The sequence below is a fragment of the Melanerpes formicivorus genome, unplaced genomic scaffold (genome assembly GCF_026170545.1).
Source record: "Melanerpes formicivorus ecotype bairdi unplaced genomic scaffold, bMelFor1.0.p_v2 SCAF_33, whole genome shotgun sequence".
Lineage (NCBI taxonomy): Eukaryota > Metazoa > Chordata > Aves > Piciformes > Picidae > Melanerpes > Melanerpes formicivorus.
The window spans coordinates 200,458-224,419 of NW_027142385.1; the positions used below are offsets into that span (position 1 = coordinate 200,458).

The following is a 23,962-nucleotide window of genomic DNA, read 5'->3' on the forward strand; positions in this document are numbered from 1 at the left end:
GGGTGGTTGTGGATGTCCCATCCCTGGAGGTGCTCAAGGCCAGGCTGGATGAGGCCTTGAGCAACCTGAGGTAGCGGGAGGTATCCCTGCCCATGGCAGGGGGTTGGAACTGGATGATCTGTAAGGTCCCTTCCAACCCAACCCTTTCTATGAATCTCTGGATTCACCTTCCAGTGACTGGCAAGAAGGAGGCAGAAACATTTGCTGTGTTTGAAAAGTGCAACCTCAAAGGAGGGCAGAGAGGCTGAGTTAAAACAAACAATCTTTTATTGTCTTCAGCTGAAGAGTGTGATACAGAGGAGCTACACACAAGTTTCATTCATGGCAAAAAAAAGAGAGCCCTTTATTTACACACGTGTTCAAGGATGCCAATGGTACCCAACGACAACTCTGTACTTCCTTTGCAGTCTTTTTGTTAGCTATTCCCACCTAGCTGGAGCAAGCATTAGTCAGTAACACTTAGAAAACAACATAAAAGAAAGCTTTTGGGCAGGAAGGAAATAAAAAGAAAGAAAGAAATATGTACTACAAGAACCCAAATCCTTCTGGGCATTTCCCTGTACCAAAGCCAGCAGAATACTTACAACCAGTCCCTGACAAAAAGAAAGGGTATGGGAGAGGCTCAGCATAGAATCATAGAATCAATAAGGCTGGAAAAGACCTCAGAGATCATCAAGTCCAACCTGTCACCCAAGACCTCATGACTACTAAACCATGGCTCCAAGTGCCACCTGAAGAGATGTTCAGTACACCTGGAAGTGACTGCCCCAGGGGTGCAAACACATCCCCATTTGACATGGACTGATCCAGACTGTGCTGGAACAGCACGGAGCCTTGGAGCACTTTCAGTACATTGATGACATCATCATGTGGGGTGACACAGCAAGAGGAGTGCATGAGAAAGAAACGAAAATGTGCTGAATGCTAAACCTAACTAAAGCTGTTTGTCTACAAGAGCCTTCAGAGGACATTTGCAAACAGAACTGTATCCATGGCTTGCCTGGACAGTGAATTGACAACAGGCATGAGAGGTTTATAGAAAAGAAGGCCACCTGGTATCAGTCATCTGTAGGTCATTTTACACTCCACAGATAGGAAAGCAGGAGAAATGAGAGAAGAGGACACAGTCTCAAGCTGTGCCAGGGGAGGTTTAGGCTGGATGTTAGGAAGAAATTCTTCATAGAGAGAGTGATTGGCCATTGGAATGTGCTGCCCAGGGAGGTGGTGGAGTCACCATCCCTGGAGGTGTTCAGGAGGAGACTGGATGGGGTGGTTGGTGCCATGGTTTAATTGATTAGATGGTGTTGGGTGACAGGTTGGACTTGATGATCTCTGAGGTCTCTTCCAACCTGGTTAATTCTATTCTATTCTATTCTATTCTATTCTATTCTATTCTATTCTATTCTATTCTATTCTATTCTATTCTATTCTATTCTATTCTATTCTATTCCATTCCATTCCATTCCATTCCATTCCATTCCATTCCATTCCATTCCATTCCATTCCATTCTAATCCAGGTCATTCTGAAGGCTGGGTTTGCTATAGAGCGCGATGATCTTTGAAGGTCTTTTCCAACCTGGTTTATTCCATGTATTCTATGTATTCTATTCTATGTATGCTATTCTATGTATTCTATGTAAGGTCAAGGGGCATGCATGAGAGATCCAGTGCCTAGGGATAAAATGGCAAGACAGGGATTGCCAGATTCCAATGGGTGTCATTACCAAGATTGCATCTATGTCTTCAGCCACCAGTAAGAAGGAAACACAAGCCTTTCTGGGTGTCATGGGAGGATGCATATCCCAGACTACTGCCTAATTGTGAACCCTCTCTACCAAGTGACTGAGAAAAAGAACAATTTTCAGTGGGGCCCTGAGCAGCCACAGGCCTTTGAACAAATCACTCAGGAGATTGTGCATGCAGTAGCATCCTCAGCTTTCCTGTTTCTTCCTCCCCCTCTCCACCTAAGGACACAGCCCCTGGACATGCACAAACTGCAGATGTATGACAAAAAGGTAGAAATTTATTTAAAAGTATTTGTGCTTTTATTTATTTTTTATATATATATATATATATATATAAAACAAAACATTTACAATCAGACACTGTCCTGCTGTGTTTCCAAAAGCATGGTTCTCTTACAAAGGACACAACCTTAGCTTTATTATTATTATTAATTATTATTATTATTATCATCATTATTATTATTACTTTCTCATTATATTAATAATATTAATCTTATGCTTCAGTTTAAAACACACTGCTTTGCCCTTCCCCTCCCCTCCTTCTCTGTGGTACTTGATATACATACATACATACATACATATATATATATATATATGTATATAACACCAAAGAAAAAGAGACTTTCCAGCAACCAATGAATTTCAATTATAACTAATCATCATCATGATAATAATAATAATAATGATAATTCACCCCACACATCCCTGTGTGTAAAATATGGCTGGTTCTAAAACAAACTACCAATGTACAAAGCTGTTCTCCCCTCCCCCTTACCCTGGGCCACCCGAGAGATAGCCAGCCTGGGGAAGAACTTTATCCCAGGGGCTTTCTGAGAAAACCAAAGTGAGTGACACCACAAAGAACCCTTGAGCTGGTTGTCTTTGGTGTGGAGGATGCTCCTGCGGGGCAGCTGCAGCTGCTCTGCTGGAAACGCTGCGGCGCTTAAGGCTTGTTGTTTGGATCGCTGCAGAAGCCTCTGCTGGGCCAAGGGGCACTGGTGCTTTGGTTCGGCTACCAGCTCCTCACATCCCACCACCCCAGTGATGCCAGAGGATCTCCCCACACCCCCACTCTCTATCCCTCCCCCCACCGCCCTGCCCACGGCCCCTTTGCCACCTCCGGGGCCCTACGCTCGCTTTCGCCTTCCTTCCAGGTTCCGGAAGCTGGAGGGTCTCAGCTTCATCTCTGCAAACTGGATGGAGTACTCGTGGCCCTTCCAGTGGAACCAGTTCACACCCTGCAAAGGCAAAGATGAAGTGTGAGGTCACACACTGACTTCTCGCCCCGCTGTCAGCCTCCACTGCTCTCATTTCACTGAGGCTGGTTTCCCTGGGCACAGAGGCACAGCAATGGAGAGGGGGCTCGGGGAGCACAGAGCTCTGGCCACCGGTCAGCACAGCCTACAAGACCCCACACACCATCCCCCAGAGCTCTCACTCGGTGCCTGGCTTCCCTAGCAGGAAGGACATTTTGTTGCACATGTCCAAAAGCACAATTGCCCCCTACACACTTGGCAAAGCCACACAAACCCATCCACGTTCCAGCAGCTGACTTTGAAGTCTGCTTTTGTGAGCAGCTGCCCTCTTCTTTCCCTAATAATCTCCAGAGTGGCCTTGGCCCTTGCTTTGATGTATGGCTAGCTGAACCCCCAGACTGATCCAGAATTGCAATTCTCTTTCTTCTAGAGCATCACAGAAAGCTTCCAAACACCACACTGTCATGGAAGAGGCATTAACGGATGCCTCCAAACACCACATTGCTGTGGAAGAGGCATTAGCAGAAGCCTCCAAACACCACACTGTTGTGGAAGAGGCATTAGCAGAAGCCTCCAAACACCACACTGTCCTGGAAGAGGCATTAGCAGAAGCCTCCAAACACCACACTGTCCTGGAAGAGGCATTAGCAGAAGCCTCCAAACACCACACTGTCCTGGAAGAGGCATTAGCAGAAGCCTCCAAACACCACACTCACCTGACTGTGGCTGTTGTCCCCATATCTGCCCATCAGATTGACTCGGTGGCAGTTCTTGTACCAGAATGCACCCTTGTATGACAGAGCACAGTTGGTGATGGCAGAGTCATTGTCCTTGTCAAATGTGGAGAAGGCCCTTCCATTATGATATGTCATGGAGTCACCTGGGGGGATGGGGAGACAAAAGGTAGAGCAAGGTGAGTGCCTTGCTCAGTTTGGATCACATAGCAGTGACTGATCTGCAGAAAGTGGAATATGTTTGGCCTGTGCCATGCACCATCTGTAAAGCCTGGCTGTGTCTAAGTTTGTGAAGGGACTTGTTTTAACACAGAAGGAGGCACAAGAGTTTTGTGGTTGGAAGCAGGTCAACATATTTTTTGAGGTGGTCTCCTATCACCAGTTTGTCCAGTGGGTTTTATGCAGCTCAGTTTCTGCACTTCTTGCTAAAGGTCTTGCTGAAGGTTGGTCTTGCACAGAAGGCAGTGTAGACAAACCAAGCCCAAAGAGGCTTTCTCAAGGTCTGAATCAAGACCAAAGGAGTCTCCATGCTGGTCCATGCTGCAAAGACAGACAGTGAGACATCCACCTACCACTGACTTCTAGCTCCCAGGGTCTGGGTGCCCATTTGCAGATTGGTGAATAGGAGCAGCTTTCAGTATATGGCTGGAGCAGAGCTCACATTCCCACCTTAGTGTCTGTCTTGCTCCATCCACTACTCTTGGACCTAAATGCTTAGTATGAGAAAGTAGTAGAATTAAATCCTGCTAGCTGTAGCAGCTGCCACTGCTCTGCACCAGTGTGTTTGCCTTTATAGCCTTTATAAGAAGGATATTGAGACTCGTGAGCATGTCCAGAGAAGGGCAACAAGGCTGGGGAGGGGTCTGGAGCACAGCCCTGTGAGGAGAGGCTGAGGGAGCTGGGGTTGCTTAGCCTGGAGAAAAGGAGGCTCAGGGGAGACCTTATTGCTCTCTACAACTACCTGAAGGGTGATTGCAGCCAGGAGGGGGTTGGTCTCTTCTCCCTGGCAACTAGCATCAGAACAAGAGGACACAGTCTCAAGCTGCGCCAGGGGAAGTTGAGGCTGGAGGTGAGGAGAAAGTTCTCCCCAGAGAGAGTTGTTAGCCATTGGAATGTGCTGCCCAGGGAGGTGGTGGAGTCACCATCCCTGGAGATGTTCAAGATTGGATGTGGCACTTGGTGCCATGGTTTAGTAGTCAGGAGGTGTTGGGTGACAGGTTGGACTTGATGATCTCTGAGGTCTTTTCCAACCTTATTGATTCTATGAGAGAGGCAAATAGATATGGTACTCAAGGACATGGTGTAGTAGTGGTCTTGGTAGAGATAGATAATGGCTGGACCTGATGATCTTAAAGGTCTTTTCTTAGCACAGTGATTCTGTGTGTGTGATTCTGTGATCCAATCTGCTACTGCTGCAAATCCTTTGTATCTCTACAGCTTGTGCACAAAGGTCATACGATGGTCACAGGCAGAGTCCCTACATGCACATACTTGTGGTCTGGTTTAATGCACCTAGCAGCATGAAATTATCTCCTTTTAAGCCATCTTGTGGAGCTGGATTTATCTCTTAATGCTTTGAAGCCCTGAAGAGAGCTCAGTAAGGGCTGTGGGGTTCGAGCTGCTGTGATTACAAAAGGCAGATTATTTGTTCAGCAGGATTATAAATCATGTCGGAGCAGGACTATTCCACTGACAAGAGATGAGGCTGTGACAAGCTCATATTAGCTGCAGAAATGACAGTCAAGCAGTGGCCAAATGAGATCCATGGCTGTTTAATGGACTTGTTTATAGTCTATCATAAACATGCCATAAAACGTGGCACCAAAACCACCGGCGGACTGAAAACGGAAACATAAAAGTCTATCGCTGTGTTCATCTTTTCACACTCCTAACACAAAGGAGGTACCTGCTGTGATGCTGATGCACAGCATTATCACAGTTACCTTGAGCCAACTGGGAGCAAACATCAAATCAAAAGGAAACCCAGGGGTGTTTCAGCTCACCTGCTGTGCCACTGTAGCCATCCACCCGCAGCCGGTATCGGCTCTTGGCGTCTCCAACGCTGAACCTGTCGTAGACAGCGTAAGCCGTCTCATCCTTGTCCCTCAGATCCACACGCAGCTCATACTGGCCCTGAGAGGTGATTTTGTGGAGGTTCTCCAGACCTGTGGACACAAATGAACAATTCATTTAGCTCCCCATGTTTATTTCTCTCCCATCAGGTTATCCCATAAAGGGAGTCGCGCTGACCTGTACAGATACACCAGAGCAGAAACGCTGAGGAGCAGAGTGAGCTGGTTCAGCCCTGGGGGGATGTCAGCACAAAACAAACAGACAAAACCAGGCTGACTGAGGGCCCTCTTCACAAACCAAGCAGACAAAACCAGGCTGACTGAGGGCCCTCTTCCCTTCAAATCACAGTAGGGATTTTTAGGACAAAGCTGGAAAAACAACTTTGGGGAAAGCGAAGAACTTTGTGCTTTGGGTTGGAAGGGACCCTAAAGATCATTCAATTCCAACCTCCCTGCCCTGGGCAGGGACACCTCCCACTAAACCAGGCTGCTCAAGGCCTCATTCAACCTAGCCTTGAAGACTTCCAGGGAGGGGGCATCCACAGCCTCCCTGAGCAACCTGTTTCAGTGTCTCACCACCCTCACTGGAAAGAATTTCTTCCTAATCTCCAGTCTCAAACTCCCTTCTTCCAGCTTCGATCCGCTTGCCCTCATTCTATCACTACAAGCCCTTGTAAAAAGTCCCTCCCCAGGTCTGTTGTGGGCCCCTTTCAGGTACTGGAAGGCTGCTCTATGGTGTCCCTGGAGCCTTCTTTCCCTCATTGTCTTTCCTTTACAAACAAATAAAACACAGCATGATCTTGGAATTCTTGGTTTTCACTTTTCTTTTCCTCACTTTGCTTGCGTCACCTGCTGGGGGTGTCCTAGAAGAAGGTTTGTTGCTTCTCAGGGCTACTTTCTAACTTCTTAGTGCACCAGGGAGAACTGGTTTGGCATGTCTGTGACTATGACATCTATGAACTGCAACTGGAGGGACTGGCTTGCACCTGGCAGTTTCAATCTCCCTGCTGTCCTCAGCCTCCTCTGCTAGACCATGCTCCCTTTTACAAATAATTTTACCAACTAAATGGAGACTTCCAAGTGGCTCCTGGTCTTTTAGGCTGTGTTTGTGTTTTCTTTAAAAAGAAGACAAGTCCTTGCCACTTACCTATCCAGAATTCATCCTTAGGATCTCCAAACCCAGCCACATAAGTCTTCCAGTTCTTGTAGAAGTCTTCCTTTCCATTTTGACGCCTCAGGAACACCTGCAACCACCACATGCCAGAGGTGTTATGGACAGACAGCCTTTGACAGAGTGTGGCAAGGTGGCTTTTGCAAATGCAGAGCTTGGCATTGCTGATCCCTGGCCTTTACCACCCATAGCAGCAGTGCTTTTGCTGCAGACACTGATTTGTGCCATTTGGAAGCCTCCTTGCTTGTTTTACATCTCCAATTTCACTGTTGGGTTCTCAGGCTCCCCTGTGTGATGTAGCCTTTCTCAGTTCTTGCTCTCTGTTTTTCCAGCAGCACCTCACAGTTGTGTGTTTCTCAGCCAAGACTTTCTCCACATCCCCTAGTCTCCTAGGCATGCTTTCATGCTTTTCTCCAGCACCTTCTTCCTTTCTGTGCCCAGGGTGCCTCATGTTCAGATTTGAGGATGTGCAGACATGGCACTTTAGGACATGGTTTAGTTGTCATGGTAGTGTTGGACTGACAGTTTGGACTTGATGACCTTAGAGGTCTTTTCCAACATTAATGATTCTGTGATGCTATGATTCTGTGTCACTACAGAGAGCTGGTATTTTTATGGCCATTCATTTGCTGTTCTGCTAGGATGTGTCCACTGTATAACAGCCTGGGAAGCCTGGCTGACCACCATACCATGAAGCTGCTAAACGAACACTTCCTTTGCCCTGAGCTTTGACCTCCTTTGCTGTCTCTGTCTCTCTCAGATAGAGTCAGCCCACCCTCCTCTCACCCAATTAGCAAGTAGAAGTTAAGTATCTGATCTAAGATGCTCATTTCAGCACTTTGGGAGTGCTGAACCAGTGGACAGAGATTAGGGTTTGTCCCAAGTGCTGAAAGCACTGATGTGACCCATCCTTTGGAGACCCCTCTCCTCCAGCTCCAGAAAGAGCTGGTAACCTTGTTCTAAGCAGCTAAGTGTCCTACCTGAGATAAAATACCCCACATTTACAGATAGTCAGCCCCACTCTTACAGTAGAGCATTATGAGGAATGCCTTAGGTGAGCAGGGATGGGATCTGTTTCCCCTACTTTTACCCCAGACAGATGCACATGAGGGTGGTGGGGACCCTCTTGTCTTACTCACAATCCATCCGCCCCCATCCTCGCCCATGTCACAGAAGACTTGCAGAGGCTGAGCCTTGTCCCCATTCAGGTAAATGGTGTAGAGCCCAGAGGTGCTTTCTCCATTCAGGAGAGCCTGGGAGCAGTCTTTAGGGTAAGGATAGAGAAGACCAGCTGCAATCACACACAAAACAAAAAAAAAAAGAAGAAGAAAGAAGTCCTTAGAAAACATCAATTGCACAGAACTTGATGCACACTGATGGAAATCTGCTGTGGGTCAACGGCACAGCCAGGTACAGAGCCCAGGAGTGGGTGTGTAATTGCCATCCTGCACACAAAGGATTCCCAGTGAACAGCAGATGGTGCAAATTTTGCTTCTGAATGTGTTTTTGCACATCTGTCTACACTTCTGGAAGTGCTGTGACTGCCAGCCAACTGCTCCCTGCTACGATGTGGGAGTGCATCCTCCAGCTAAATGGCGCAATGGCATCAGCTGTGTTTACAGCAGCTTGTGGGTAAACCCAAACCCATCCATCTCTCATTATGTGGCAGGAAAGGGTGAGGGAAACACACAGAGAGGAGATAAAAATGAAGCCATTTGGAATATTTTGCTAGCAAGTACAATATCAAAGATGTCCTAAAATCAGGCTTTTAAAAGCACAATCACAGCAATAAGAGTTGAAACGCCAGGGAAAAGCCATTGAGCATTTCTCTCTGACAAGCTAATAGCATCCTTGCAGCCAGAACAATTTCTAACCCCCAGAAATCCTTTTTTTCTATTATTATTGTTTCTTATTTTGAAATCCACTTAGGCCATTGTGGCAGCTTTAGTCTGTGCCTAGGACATTTTCCACAGATTGGGTAGAAAAGGGGTGAAATAAAATGACCACTGGATGCAAAAGGAATATAATGGTAAGGACTAAATCATCCCACTGGTCTGTAAACTAACCCAGCACAGCCACCAATCTTTTTCAGCCAGTGCTCTAATTAAGTGATGTTCAAGGTGTGTCCATAGGGGAGTTTTTAATGTGGCTGCTCATAGGGTGGCTTTTGCTCTCTTTCTGGTGAGTTGCACATCCCTGCCTGTGCCTCAGCTACAGAGAATGTGCAGCAGCTTTAGGATTTGGAGGAAAGAAGCTCTCTGCAGGGAGCTACTTCAGTGTGTCTCTCTCACTAATTAGCACACAAATGTATGTTCAGACTTAAGCCCAGGCTGCCACTGAGCTCATATGGGTGAAGGCAACCCTTTCAGTCCCTGCCTATGGTCACTTTGCCGAATGTCACTTGAATACATCCAGATTTCACTCCTTCTGTTGCTGGTGGTGGGTTGTAGCCTGTTGGTGGATTTCATCCTGCTGTTCAAGCTGTGCCAGGGGAGGTTTAGGCTGGATGTTTGGAAGAAGTTCTTCATAGAAAGAGTTATTGGATGTTGGGATGTGCTGTCCAGGGAGGTGGTGGAGTCACAATCACTGGAGGTGTTTAGAAAGAGACTTGATGGGGTGGTTGGTGCCATGGTTTAGTTGATTAGATGGTGTTGGATGATGGGTTGGACATGATGATCTCTAAGATCTCTTCCAACCTGGTCTATTCTATTCTATTCTATTCTATTCTATTCTATTCTATTCTATTCTATTCTATTCTACACAAACAGTGACTGTGAGCAGGCCTGGGGCTGTGTAACTCTTAGTAGCACTTCTCTGAGTCCTTGGGCTGAAATTGGTACAAGGGGAGGAATGGACATGGCTGAAGGCGCTGCTGGGCCTGAATGGCTGGGAACCATGACAAGTGAGGCAAAGGACAGGCAAGGTTTCACAGCTAGTGCTGAACAACTTCTTTTTTGATGTCAGCAGTGAAGTGACCTTCAGAGAATCTGATCATTCAGCTCACTGGAGAGCATTCCTGTTTAGTGCTGGAACAGAGATGCTGCATGGCTTTGTGAAAACTCATCTCCAAAAGTGAAGAAAAGGAGAAAAAACACTGCCCAGAAATTCATCTCCTCAGACCACTGAACTGATCTCTATGTGTGTGGTTTGCTTCACTGCACCTCAGAAAGCTGATTTGCTTGAACAGCTTGCTATGCATCATTACAGGGTGTCCCCTTGGATTTTAAAGAGTAATGTTCCTTTCATTTGTCATGGGATGGGCAGGTTGTTTCATCAGAGAAAGGACCATAGAGGTGACCTAGATGGGTAGAGTGATAAGGATTTCATCCTGCCAGACTGGGGAAAGCAGGTGACACTACAGCTCAGGGACAACAGGGACTTTTGGGACTGGAACTTCTGTCTGAGGAGGAAAGGCTGAGGGACCTGGGGCTGGTTAGTCTGGAGAAAAGAAGACTGAGAGGGGATCTTGCTGATGTTTATAAATATCTGAAGGGTGGGTGGCAAGAAGAAGGGGTCAGGCTCTTTTCAGTGGTGTCCTGTGATAGGACAAGGGCCAATGGATACAAACTGGAGCACAGGAAGTTCCACCTCAACATGAGGAAAAACTTGACTGTGAGGTGATGGAGCATCAGAGCAGGCTGCCCAGAGAGGTTGTGGAGTCTCCTTCTCAGGAGACTTTTAAGATGCATCTAGATGCATTCTGGTGTGACCTGCCCTGGGTGACCCTGCTTTGGCAGGAGAGTTGGACTCAATGATCTCTGGAGGTGCCTTCCAATCCTCACCAGCCTATGATTCCATGATTTTGCACCAACACCACTAGCCAATGTAGTGGATGCTGACTATAGGATTAAGAACCTTCTGTGAGGTCTGTGTTTGCATATTGCAGAGCTCAGTGGTGACCTGAGAGGAGTAGCTTATGTGTGATTTCAGCTGTGCTTGTATTCTGAACTCCTTACTTGTGGTGAAAACAGTCTGGGTTGCTTTGCTCTTCAGGGATCTGCTCAGAGCCTGGAGTTTCGCTGTGTACTGGGTAGATGGGCTCAGCTCTGCCAGGCTGTAGGAAGTTGTCTCAGGGTTTAGGATGAGTTCCTGTGGGAAGGAGGAATGATACAGGGAAATCTCAGTGAGAAAAGGACACTGACTGGAGCTGTTACATATTTTAGCTTGCCACATTATTTTCTGTGGCAACTGTTTATGATATTTTTGAACCTCCTGTATTGTTTAATACAAAGCTTGTACTCCTCTAAGACATTTCTCAAGCTAACTTGCTTTAGCTTAGTTCAAGAGAAGTCTGGAAATGAATGTTTACCATCATCATGCAGAAGCTGTGTGGTTTCAAAGCAAGTCAGTATAAACAATTATGTCCCTTGAACATACACATTCTATAGATGTCTCTGTGACACTCACATAAAGGTGAAAAGAATCCCCCTTTAAGACAAGAAAGTAGTAAACTCCAGGCTTCATGAGGTAACTTTCTGTAACTTTACAAGGCTGATTGTCAGCATGCTTAGAGATTTGCCTTCAGAGCCCCTTCTGAGGTACCAGGCTGGGCATCCCAAATCATCTGTCACTTTTGCTGGGATTCATATCAGCCACACTTAAGCACCTAGAATGCTTAAGTTTAGTTCTGTAGGAACACAATAAAATTACTGGAGAGCACAAGGCACTTTCTAGGGCAACTTATCCTGCCTTAGACAACTCATTTGCACTGGGCTGGATTCTCCTGAGTTTAGAAAGGGGCATCCCGTTGTTTGGGGTGAATGAGTTTAGTATGAGTATAAGTTTAGTCTCAAACTGTGCCAGGGGAAGTTTAGGCTGGAGGTGAGGAGAAAGTTCTTCCCAGAGAGAGTTGTTGGCCATTGGAATGTGCTGCCCAGGGAGGTGGTGGAGTCACCATCCCTGGAGGTGTTCAAAAGGGGATTGGACATGGCACTTGAAGCCATGGTTTAGTAGTCATGAGGTTTTGGTGACAGGTTGGACTTGATGATCTTTGAGGTCTTTTCCAACCATATGGATTCTATGATTCTATGATGAAGGCTTGGAATGAGGGAAAAGGGTTGCTTGTGCTTTCATCTGTATTAGGGAGAGCTGACTGTCAAAAGGTAGGCTGCAGTCAAGCTTCAGTTTCAGGACAGCAGACAAGAAAGTACTGAAGCAGGTTTTAAATGCACTTGTGTTCAATCTAGCATTGAAACAGGTACTTAGTAGTTTACTGGACACTTCAGAGCATCTCTACTGCCCCATCTTGAGGCACAGCCCTTCTGGTTTAGTTGCAGGTGCTGTACCTTGGTGCTGCCATCAACAGACTCATAGATCAGGAGATAACCAGTGACAGGAGCACGGGGAGGCCTCCAGGTTATCACAGCTGTTTCTGACTGAACTTCACTGGCACTTAAATCCCTTGGAGCATCCAGTCCTGAAGGAGACAAGAGATGAGTTACAATCATATCTATGTGGAGCATAGCACACAGGCTAGCTTGTGGGCAGTGTATTCAAACAGGAAGCTCCTCCTCTGCAGAAATCTGAAATGCAAGAACATTTCAACCTGAATGGTGTGACTAAAAAGGTAATTTTCCCATTGGAAGTTTTCAAATACAGATGTTTCTTTTCTCTTAGTTAAAACACTGACTTGTTTCAGGCACTTTGGTTTATAAGCAGGTGCGTGGAAACGTCTTTCCAAACACAATTGTGCCTTTGGTTGTTTCACACAAGGCAGGTTGGTGTCTACATATTGCCAGGAAGAAGAACTTTGGTTCCAGTGATGTCTTTTTTTGAATAGGAAAACTTTTCATTCTTAGTCTGGCTACACCTTCCCATCTCCACTCTAATTTTACACTAACAGCCTGGAGAAGAGGAGGCTCGGGGAGACCTTCTTGCTCTTTACAACTGCCTGAAAGGATGTTGTAGCCAGGTGGGGATGGGTCTCTTCTCCCAGGCCACCAGTACCAGAACAGGAGGACACAGTCTCAACCTGTGCCAGGGGAAATTTAGGCTCAAGATGAAGAGAAAGTTCTTCCCATCAAGAGAGATTGGCCATGGGAATGTGCTGCCCAGGGAGGTGGTGGAGTCACCGTCCCTGGAGGTGCTCAAAAAGGGATTGGATGTGGCACTTGAAGCCATGGTATAGTTAGCCATGAGGTGTTGGGTGATGGGTTGGACTTGATGATCTCTGAGGTCTTTTCCAACCTTATTGATTCTATGATTCTATGAACACTGCATTTGAACAGTTGAGCTCTTGATGCTGTAGTTAATATCTCAGCACAAGCCAAGTAACAGCCTGGAAAATGAGAAATGTCCAAAAGTATGAAACCAGCTTCAAAACTGGTATTCCAGCACCAGCCCCCAAAGAAGAGCTCCTGCTCCTGCTCCTGCTCTGTGTGAGAATCTGTAGAATTGGTGACATAAAACCACCCTCTGGGTCCACCACACCAACTTTCCATCAGTGAAAGTTTGGTGCAAATACTACCAGAGTTCAGGTTTATAGTAAACCATCAGAATTCAGGTTTCCAGTAAAAAAAAGCACCATGTGCTGGATGACTTTATGGTACTGGGGAAATATAAGCCAGGTGGGAGTAGAAGAGCTGGCAGCTCTCCTCACAGGGAGGTGGGACAGAGTACCTGTAGTAAACTGGGTGGAGAGGGTCTCGCTCCTCTGCGTATCCTTCAGTGCGTGGACACTCAGTGTGTACTCAGTTGCAGGCTGCAGGCCCTTCAGGTCATACTCCACAGTGTTTCCTGATACCATCTGAGTAACTTCTGGTTCTAAGAAAACACAGAAGAGAAGAGGTCCCAGCATCATTCAGACATGTCATGACGTGCTCAGCTCCATGCTCCACCCAGTGATAGTGTTTTTACTATCTGGAATCAATCACAAAGTAGCAAAAGCCCAGAGCTCATCTCTCTGCTCACACCTGTGCTGAGTCCTTTATCTAAGCCTTAGCACTCTCTAGCGTTCATGTGAGTTATAGCAGCATCTCTTCAAGGATCTCATCACTGCTCGTGTCACATTTCACAGAATCACATTTGGGAATGCTTAGCTAAAATGATCATTTGAAAAGGCCTCCAGTGAGGCATCTCCATCAGATAACAGCCCCCCCCCCCCCCCACACACACACCTCCTGGAGCCACGCTGCTGCACCCATTTCTGAGCATCTCTTGAGAGCTGTAACACTGTCAGCTCCCTGACCCATCACTAATTCTCCTTACCATCCTCAGAAGCATAGGAGACAACATAATTGTCCACAGCAGCAATTGCTGGCTGCCAGGTTGCCAGAGCCTCAGAATCTGTGATGTTCACCACTACCAGGCCTGACGGGCTGTCCAGAGCTGGAAGAAAAGAGGAGAAGAGGTTGAAGAGGCCTGACAGACATCCTGGGCTCACTGCAATGCTCTGGGGTAAATATGTGGTATACAATGTGCAAACACCGCTGCCTGATGCAGATTTATGATCCCCTTTGGAACAGTGGAACGCTGCAGGACAGACGTCAGTGCCTATGAAGAGACATCAGATGTCTCCACGGGAAGGGAGGTCAATGCCTGAAAAGATTAAACACTGGGAACAGACACGACTAACTGTGTACTCACAGCAGTCTTGACATCATCAATCCCAACAGCTCTGTCAGAGCTGACATATTTCTCTCAACACCCTCAAATCTGGACTGCTTTTGGGAACAAACTTAGGAGACAGAGCTGGGAAAAACAACAAATGTGACGGCACCTAATAGCCACCGTGACCTGCCACCAACCCACCCTGCACCGTCAAAAATAAACCAAACAGCCACCCAACCACCCAGGATCCCCACACACCCTGCTTTGCATCCTCATGGGACCCTGTTGTGTACAGAGTTTTATGCTCCCCCTGAGCTGGGACAGATGAATGTCTCCAGTACAGCTGGAATGGGCTATAAATTCCATGCTGTTATCCAGTGCTCATAAATTTGGTTCTAGCCCAGTTCTCTGAATATTTGTGAGCCCCTCCAAAAAAACATGAGGAGAAATTTATTTTGAGGGTGGTGAAGCACTGAAATAGGATGCCCAGAGAGGTGGTGGAGTCTCCATCACTGATGCAGTTCAAAACCTGCCTGGATGCCATCCTCTGCAACCTGCTCCAGGTGACCCTGCTCTGGCAAGGGGGCCTGGACTAGACGCTCTCCAGAGGTTCCTTCCAACCCCACCCTGCAGTGATTCTGTGAGGACATGAATGTGACTGCAGGAACACAGTAGAACCTCATTTCCTGCATGGGCATTTAAGCCTGTACTGAAATAAAACCAGGAGAGAGAATGTTTTTCTGCTTAGGACAATGTCTGGGAGATGTGGAGTTTGAATCCCCAACAGCAGCTGGTCTGAACTGCTCAGCTGAGCTGGCTCTGTACTCCCTCATGTGTAAAAAGGTGTTAATTAAACTTCTGGGTTTTGCTGATGTAAATAAGACTGTAAACACATGAATTGTCTCAGTCCAGGTTGGTTTAGCATTTCCAAATGGGAGCCTGATCAAACTTACAAGTTCTAGAGTCGTCTGAAATACAGAGACACAAAGAAAGAGTGGGCAGAAGCTTCCTAGAGTTTGTGTGGTCAGCAAAAGTGGGTTTGCAGCTCCAGTTCCTGAGTCTCTCCTACAGCACAGACAACTTGCTGTCTCCTCATTAATTACCTGTTTTCAGGGTGCCAGAGATGGGCTCACTCTCTTCAAAGCCTTTCACAGAGATGATGCTAACGTTGTAGTCTACACCAGGGACTAACTTCACCAACTTGGTCCTTGTCTTGCTTCCATCAACTGTAACAACGTTTGGAGTGCCTAGGATGAAGCCAAATGTCAAGGGATTAGTGACATAATAATCCAGTAAATGCTTGAAGACACACTGGTACAGGAGGAGGTCGATTTGCCCCAGTTAATTACCATCACCAAAGGGCAGCCTCAGGAAAGAATATTGCTGCTGTGATATCTGAGACAGTGGATTAGATTCTTCCCTGGGGGTGAGCCAACAGTAGGACAAAATGAGTGGTGCTGTTCAGAAAGCTCAACTTTACAACTGAGACATAAGGTGTAAACACATGGAAGTTCATGTGGAGTTCATGTACACCTGCAAGGCCAGGACCTGCAGTTTAGGTCTGCTTTGTTTCTGCTAAGGGCTGGAAGTTTCACCTTCACCCATCTCATTTTGAATAAAGATATGGCAGATAATATTTTAAGAGGTCCTGCATGTGTGGGTGAGGACTCAGAACATATTTGCTTCAAATTCTGGGTTTATTCCAGGAAAGCACTTAGACAAGTGCTTAACTTTCTGTGCTGTAGATTGCTCCTTTTCTTCTGTGGGATCAGTGCCTATTTAAAGCTGCACGTGTGCCCACACACTGCATTGTCTAAAGGCCTGCATCTTTACTTCTTTTAATCAATGGCACATCTTTTATGGTCCTGATGTCTGCAGTCTTTGCTGTTTAGCTCTTTCCTTGCAGAGATGTCCCCAGGATATGCTGGAAATCTGTTTACATTTAGAAAGGTTTTTTTCTTTTAAGCTGAGCATTAAACCAGAGATACAATGGATGGAATGAAAGAGCACTGGGGAGCACTAAGAAAAATCACTGCCTTGGAAAGCTACCCCAAGCATGGCTTATGATGATTGTCTCCAAGAGTTAGTTTTTCAGTATTCTTAGCTTATAAAGTGCCTACAAAATAAGGAGAGGGTTTGAAAGCAATCCTTACTTAGGGGGCTCATGTGGAAGAGAGATTTTTGTGAGCATGGCCCTGTTAGGGGTACAACTGTTCAAGTATCTAGCTCTGAGCTCCCTCACAAGGCTTGTCCATGGCATGTGGGACACTATGCTCAGACAGAGTTGTAGCACACCCACATTCCTGTTCAGAAGTTTGAAGAAAGAAAGATGATCTGAGTCAAGGTCATCTGGGAGATGCCTTGAGTGATGGATATCAGCATGACAAAGCCTCTCCACTCATCCTTGACCGTCTCTCTCCCAGTTACCCACCTCCTGCGACAGGGACGTAGGAGATCCGGTAGCTCTCCACGCGGGTGCGAGGGGGTGTCCAGCTGACTGTAGCTGTGTTCTCCGTGATGTCAGAGAAAGAAATTCCCTTGGGAGATCCCACAACTGTGAGTGGAGAAGAGAGAACAAACACACCACGTAGAAAGAAGAGGTAAATCATTTGGTTTATCAGTCCTCAGTGCTGGAATGCTGCTTTGTCACATCACCCTATCCCAAGAGCTGCTGCTGTCGATGTTCTGTCCTAAACATCACTAATTCAGGGAGCACCAGCAGTTATGGCTTCATTGCCTACTGGCAGCAACAAACCCTTTGCTTTCAGGTTGCCTTTTTCAGTAGCATTAGAGTAGTGCATAGGCTAAAAACACTCCAGACATGTATCTGCATATCATGTGCATAGAAATAAGAGAGATTTCAGTGTTACAGAACAGTGTGGAGGATAGTTACAGCAATGCCATTCTATTGCCCTGGTATTTGCATTTTTTCTTCCACCCCAATTTCACTTGAATGATTTTTTTTATTGAGTTTCCAGTGAGCATCAGAGCCCTGTCTGTGACACACAGCAATGTTAGCCCCCAGCAGTGGAGAGATCTCTCTTCCTGAGCAGGAAGTTTCTACTACAGGATGTCTAAAAAAGGCCTGAACTCAGGTCTGTGAGCTCATCAGGGGTCCCTCTGCTCAAGCATTGACTACCTGTAACTTTTGTTGGCTTCAAACTAGAAGTGACAGATTTTCTTCTCAGAATCTCTATCTGTGACTGTGATTTTTCTTAGGTACTAGCTGAGCACATCCTTGCATCACCATCAAGAGGAAGGGAGGCATGAATAGAATAGAATAGAATAGAATAGAATAGAATAGAATAGAATAGAATAGGATAGGATAGGATAGGATAGGATAGGATAGGATAGGATAGGATAGGATATCATAGGATAGGATAGGATAGGATAGGATAGGATAGGATAGGATAGGATAGGATAGGATAGGATAGGATAGGATAGGATAGGATAAACCAGATTTGAAGAGACCTTCAAGATCATTGTGTCCAACCTATCATCCAACACCACCTAATCAACTAAACCATGCAACCAAGCACCCTATCAAGTCTCCTCCTAAACACCTCCAGTGATGGTGACTCCACCACCTCCCCAGGCAGCCCATTCCAATGGGCAATCACTCTCTCTGTGTAGAATTTCTTCCTAACATTCAGTCTGAACCTCCCCTGGCACAGCTTGAGACTGTGTCCTCTTGTTATAGTTCCACTGCAGCTCTTTGTCATACAACCTGTGATACTGTGATAAAGCCAGCCTTTCCCTCAAAAAACCTCAACACTACATTTGCCCTTTTAGATCAAGTAAGTTGTGCAAACAAAACCCATGGTTTGCCAGAATGATCCAGCCTTAAGATTCAAACCAACAATAACCTGAAACATTCCAGTTTAAGGCTTAATTAAGCTACTGCAAAACAAACACGGAAAGGGCTTCCGGAAGGCCATGGTAAAGAGAGCACTTCAAAGTTTACATTGAGCATCTCACTTCCAATTTCCTTTCTTGGCTGCAACCAAAACAACCCTGACATGTGTTGAAGAAATAAACAGCCCACACAGAGCAGGCCATTAGCACAACGAGGAAAGATATCAAACAGCCACACCAAGAGTGCTGGAGACAGGCTAAGGGCAAGGGGTGGGGGGAAAGGGGAAAAAAGTGACTGTGCTTGAAATAGGTTGGAAAGAAAGTGCCTGCAGGAAAGAAGCCAGAGGGCTCCTTCTTCCATGTGTCCCCAAAGCTCTAGCAGCAATGCACTAAATCAACTGAAAAGGCAAGCAAAGAAAAACAACTGAGCTCTCAAGAGAAACATAAATTACTTCTCTGGAGCTCACTAGACATGTTGTGTTTGTGGGGTTTGCTCACATGGAGAAGCCAAAGAAAGGAAAAAGAAGAATTAAAGACAACAAGGAAAGCCAGGTGGGGTTAGTACAGCCACATGGCACATGAAGGTGCTACTGATTTAGGTACAGGCAGAAGGAAAGAGAAGAGAAGAGAAGAAAGAAAACCTGGGCAAGAAAGAGAAGTGCAAATCACATTGATTTTGTTTCACATTCTGACTGGTGAAAAGTGCTGGTTCTGGAGACCAAACAGATGGACCAGCACTTGGTTTTCATATAGAATCATAGAATCAACAAGGTTGGAAAAGACCTCAAAGATCATCAAGTCCAACCTGTTACCCAACACCTCATGACTACTAAACCATGGCACCAAGTGCCACGTCCAATCCCCTCTTGAACACCTCCAGGGATGGTGACTCCACCACCTCCCAGGGCAGCACATTCCAATGGCAAATCACTCTTTCTATGAAGAATTTCTTCCTAACATCCAGCCTACACCTCCCCTTGCACAGCTTGAGACTGTGTCCTCTTGTTCTGGTGCTGGTTGCCTGGGAGAAGAGACCAACCCCCACCCGGCTATATACATGGGCAATTCCAGTCTTTCCCAGAAAACAATGTGCCCAATCCACCCCACTAGGACTCTGCTGTGCACAGTTCCATAGGCTTCATGCTCAGTTGTTTGTACCATGTGAAGTGCATAACAAAGAGTAGGAAGCAGAGCCTTGACCTGAGTTTCACATCCCCAAGCCTCCCAACCGTGGCTACTTTCCTGAGAGCAAACCTGGCAAAAAAAAAAAACCCAACAGTAATGGAGCACCAGAGCAAGCATCAGTCCTGGAATGAATCCCAGAGATGTGAGTGAGTGGGTACCTTTGAGCACAGGGAAATTGAAAAAGAAGCAAACAAAACCATCTCCTTGAGGTTCCTGAAAGCCAGAATCAAGCAGGGATAAAAAAAGTGCAGCATGCTCTGTTGTGTCACTCCTAGAAGCCCTCAAGTGTTCTGTTGGGCAGATACAGGTAATTAACAGTATCCTCCAGTGTCATTCCCCATTAGCTCTCCATGGAGAGCTTCCTGTGAGTTGAGCTACCTGAGTAGCAGCTGTTCTTTGGGGATTTTTTTGGGTAAAACCTTGTCTTTCAGAACAACTGTTCTTTGGAGAGATTAGAGGAGCATGTTCACAGGAAGCATCAGTCTCCATTTATCAGGGATAAAGAGCATGTGAAGTGTTTTGTGATCCTCTCAGATGAAAAGTGCTGTCATAGTATGGCAAAACACCATTAGAAGCAGCAGCAGCATGAGAACCACACTTCCTACCAAGGACACTAAGTGGCATATAGCCATGTGTGGTCCCCTGGTGAGGGCTGAACTGCACCTTGACAGGCATTCTACAGATGAATTTCCAAGAGGGAGCAGCAGTGAGCAAACTCCCTTGTGCCAACTTGAATAGACTGCAGATCTGTGTGATGCTGTCCTGCACTATGATGATTTTAGAGGATGTTTTCTATCACAGCAGAACTGCTGAGGGTAAAGTGACAGACAGCTGCAGAGGGCAGGGATACCAGCAACAGAGAGAGAATAGGATACCAGCAACAAAGAGAACAATCAGCAGCACTTCTGGGGGGAAATTACTGCTGTTCATTTGTACATAGGAGTAGCAAAGGAGGAAGAACCACTTGTGATGGGTGTTTTGGAAGATAGAATAGAATAGAATAGAATAGAATAGAATAGAATAGAATAGAATAGAATAGAATAGAATAGAATAGAATAGAATAGAATAGAATAGAATAGAATAGAATAGAAAAGAATAGAAAAGAATTAGAATTAACCAGGTTGGAAAAGACCTTTGAGATCACCAAGTCCAACCTATCACCCAACACCATCTAATCAACTAAACCATGGCACTGAGCGCCCCATCCAGTCTCTTCCTAAACACCTCCAGTGATGGTGACTCCACCACCTCCCTGGGCAGCACATTCCAATGGCCAATCTCTCTTTCTAGGAAGAACTTCTTCCTCACCTCCAGCCTAAACTTCCCCTGGTGCAGCTTGAGACTGTGTCCTCTTGTTCTGGTGCTGCTTGCCTGGGAGAAGAGACCAACCCCCTCCTGGCTACAACCTCCCTTCTGGTAGTTGTAGACAGCAAGAAGGTCTCCCCTGAGCCTCTTCTTCTCCAGGCTAAAGATATGGCTTTATTGTCAACTCCCATGCTCAGCAGTTTCACACCACACTCCTGGTGTAATGGAATCAAGAGAGATGACCTCAGTCTCTAGCCAAGTTATCAGCTGTGAGACCAGCACAAGCTATGTGGAGAAAATGGCACACAGCAGTCCTGCCCTGCTCATCCTTTCCACATCCCAAGCCCACAGCTGTCACTAGATCAACTGCCTTGCTGGTGACTTCTTAGAAAAGAAGGAAAGGAAACCACAGAGGAGGACAAGGCAGCGAAAGCTGAACAGGGCAAAATCTTTCATCTCCCTCCTTCCTTCCGGTGGATGGACTGCTGTACAGACCCCTCAGACAGGATTGTTGGGCAGTGCTCACACTAAGCTACTTCAACTGCTCTAATTACACCAGTTGAGGACCTCACCTCTGAAGACTGCATTTGTGTACAGATGGGTACATGGCCGGGGAGGGAGAAAGGAGGAAGCTGTGAGTGATAAGCACAGAGAAGGCTTTTCAGCCTAGCTTGTTTTTCTGTTTTCATTTCCATGGCAGTGTTTGGTTTAGGCTTGCTGCTCTGTTTCCCAGCTTTGTTCCAACCGTTATTTTAGCATCCCAGCTACTAAAGCTGAAGACTTTCTAGCTAATTTATTCCTTGCTCACTTGCAACTTGTACACAGGCCAGAATAAGCCTGTCTGAGCTACCCCCCTCAGGGACAGAAATATTTCTTTGCAAGCAGGCTGGGACTGCTATAAATATCCATATGTTTGTGTAATAATCAGCTCCTAAAAAAGCAATTAGATGGATGCCTTGGTGGCCCTGCTCCCCAGCGTGGTGCAACCTGCAGTCCAAATCATTTAGCTGGATTTTTGTGGCTCCAGCTCCATTATCAATTATCCATGGGCTATTTACATCTGACAAACATCTCCTGGGCTATTTGCTTCAGTAGGTGACATGTGCTAAATCTCCCTGCAAGGACTGAATAAGAATGTGGTCAGGGGGAAGATGATAACTCTTGGTTGGTTTACCATAAATACCCTGGAAGGCAGTGAAAATGGGGACACACTGCTAACAAGTGCAGTTGACTTTAAACATCCCTCTCCATTAGGAGTCAACCCGCATGAGCCTGGGGAACGGTGGCTTGTGATGGATGCATGTTCTGCTTCATGTAAATGTCTGGCTGAGTGTATATATATGCCCTTGCTGTTTATGCAGTTGGTGCAGCTGTGCCCTTCCATGCTAACAAGTGGCACCACAGCCATCAAGGTGAATCATGAGGCCAAGCTATTTCAGGAGAAGCTCTTCACCAGTGAGTTATGGCTGACCCTTTTCCTGTGCATTGTCTGCAGTACACTGCTACAGCTGAGCAAATGATTCCCCCATTTCTGCTGGCCTCCTCACACTGAATTTGTGTCTCAGTCCCCTTCTCATTCCCCTTCTCCAGGAATTAGGTGGATTTGAAATTTTCTTACTTATAGGCATTTTCTTACTCATAGAAATTTTCTTATAGAAGCTTTCTTATTTGTAGACATTTTCTTATTTAGAGAAGTTTTCTTCTTCAGGGAAATGTTCTTATCAGCAAGCTCCACATTTTCAGAAGAGAGACTTTAGGTCACAGGGCTCCTCAATTTCAGAAGGACATTGAGGTACTTGAATGTGTCCAGAGAAGGGCAATGACACTGGGGAGAGGCCTTGAGCACAAGCCCTACGAGGAGAGGCTGAGGGAGCTGGGGTTGCTTAGCCTGGAGAAGAGGAGGCTCAGGAGAGACCTTATTGCTGTCTACAACTACCTGAAGGGAGGTTGTAACCAGGAGGGGGTTGGTCTCTTCTCCTAGGCAACCAGCACCAGAACAAGAGGATGCAGTCTCAAGCTGTGCCAGGGGAAGTTTAGGCTTGAGGTGAGGAGAAAGTTCTTCACAAAGAGAGTAATTGGCCATTGGAATGTGCTGCCCAGGGTGGTGGTGGAGTCACCACCCCTGGAGGTGTTCAAGAGGGGATTGGACATGGCACTTGGTGCCATGGTCTAGTAGGCATGAGGTCTTGGGTGACAGATTGGACTTGATGATCTTTGAGGTCTTTTCCAACCTTGGTGATTCTATGACATTGCTTCATTTGCTTTTGACTCTGCTGCCTAACTCCATAAAAGTAACTAAATTAAACCATCTGAAACAGAGTGATGAAGCTAAGGAATCTGAGATGATTGATCTTAGAATCATAGAATGGTCCAGGCTGGAAAGGACCTCTAAAGGTCATCCTGTCTGACCTCCCTGCAGCCAGCATGAACATCCCCAACTAGATCAGGTCATCCAGGGCCTTGTTGAGCCTCACCTTGAATATCTCCAGGGAAGGGGCCTCAACCACTACACCTCACTGAACCAGTAACTTGGATGAGGAATGTGCAAAAGACAATTCAAACACCTCAGTAACAGTCCAAGCTGGCTACGAGAAGGAGAGATGCTGAAAGGAAGAGGCAGGAACATCTTTTCTTCTTGCAAAGACAATACCTGTGGTGGCTACTGCATTTACGGGCTGGGAACGCCGTCCACTGCTAACTCCATAGAGCTCAATCTCATATTCTGTACCCTCCTTCAGCCCTGTTATATCCTGGGTGCGCTCATGGCCTGGCACTATGAGTTCCAGTGGGTCAGATTTCCTTTTGGTGTCCCTGATTTTTAGAACAAAACTGTCGAAAACCCCATCATCTGCAGTCCAGGAGAGACGGAAGCCATCTGGAGTAGCATCTGAAACCAGAAGGTTGTCGACCTCGGGTTCTGCTTCTAAAAAAAAAATGGAGAAGATAGCAGCAGGGAAAAGAAATCATTTCATTAGTTCATCAGAGAACCTGCCCGAGGTCTGGATACAGCATGCTGCAAGAGTCCAACCACACTTCAAAGAAAGGGAAACAATCTGCCAGCTATTGAGAGAGAGGGGGGGAAAAATGAAT

The 23,962-nt window shown here is 46.3% G+C and overlaps 1 protein-coding gene across 4 annotated transcripts in view; it reads right to left on the reverse strand.

Annotated features, from left to right (window-relative positions):
- Positions 1 to 249: 249 nt before the first annotated feature.
- LOC137449793 (tenascin) overlaps positions 250 to 23,962 on the reverse strand; it is an 85,903-nt gene continuing 62,190 nt past the window's right edge. For 3 of the 4 annotated variants that reach the window (XM_068155633.1, XM_068155631.1, XM_068155630.1), the window contains 12 exons: positions 23,523 to 23,795; positions 16,959 to 17,081; positions 15,631 to 15,774; positions 14,186 to 14,305; positions 13,598 to 13,741; positions 12,265 to 12,395; positions 10,936 to 11,068; positions 8,119 to 8,270; positions 6,956 to 7,052; positions 5,740 to 5,901; positions 3,719 to 3,882; positions 250 to 2,984 (listed from right to left, as the gene is read on the reverse strand). In XM_068155633.1, the coding sequence (XP_068011734.1) occupies positions 2,874 to 2,984; positions 3,719 to 3,882; positions 5,740 to 5,901; positions 6,956 to 7,052; positions 8,119 to 8,270; positions 10,936 to 11,068; positions 12,265 to 12,395; positions 13,598 to 13,741; positions 14,186 to 14,305; positions 15,631 to 15,774; positions 16,959 to 17,081; positions 23,523 to 23,795 (1,754 nt within the window). In that variant the 3' untranslated portion in view covers positions 250 to 2,873. The remainder of the gene's footprint in view (positions 2,985 to 3,718; positions 3,883 to 5,739; positions 5,902 to 6,955; positions 7,053 to 8,118; positions 8,271 to 10,935; positions 11,069 to 12,264; positions 12,396 to 13,597; positions 13,742 to 14,185; positions 14,306 to 15,630; positions 15,775 to 16,958; positions 17,082 to 23,522; positions 23,796 to 23,962) is intronic. The other variant, XM_068155634.1, reaches the window with a different exon arrangement.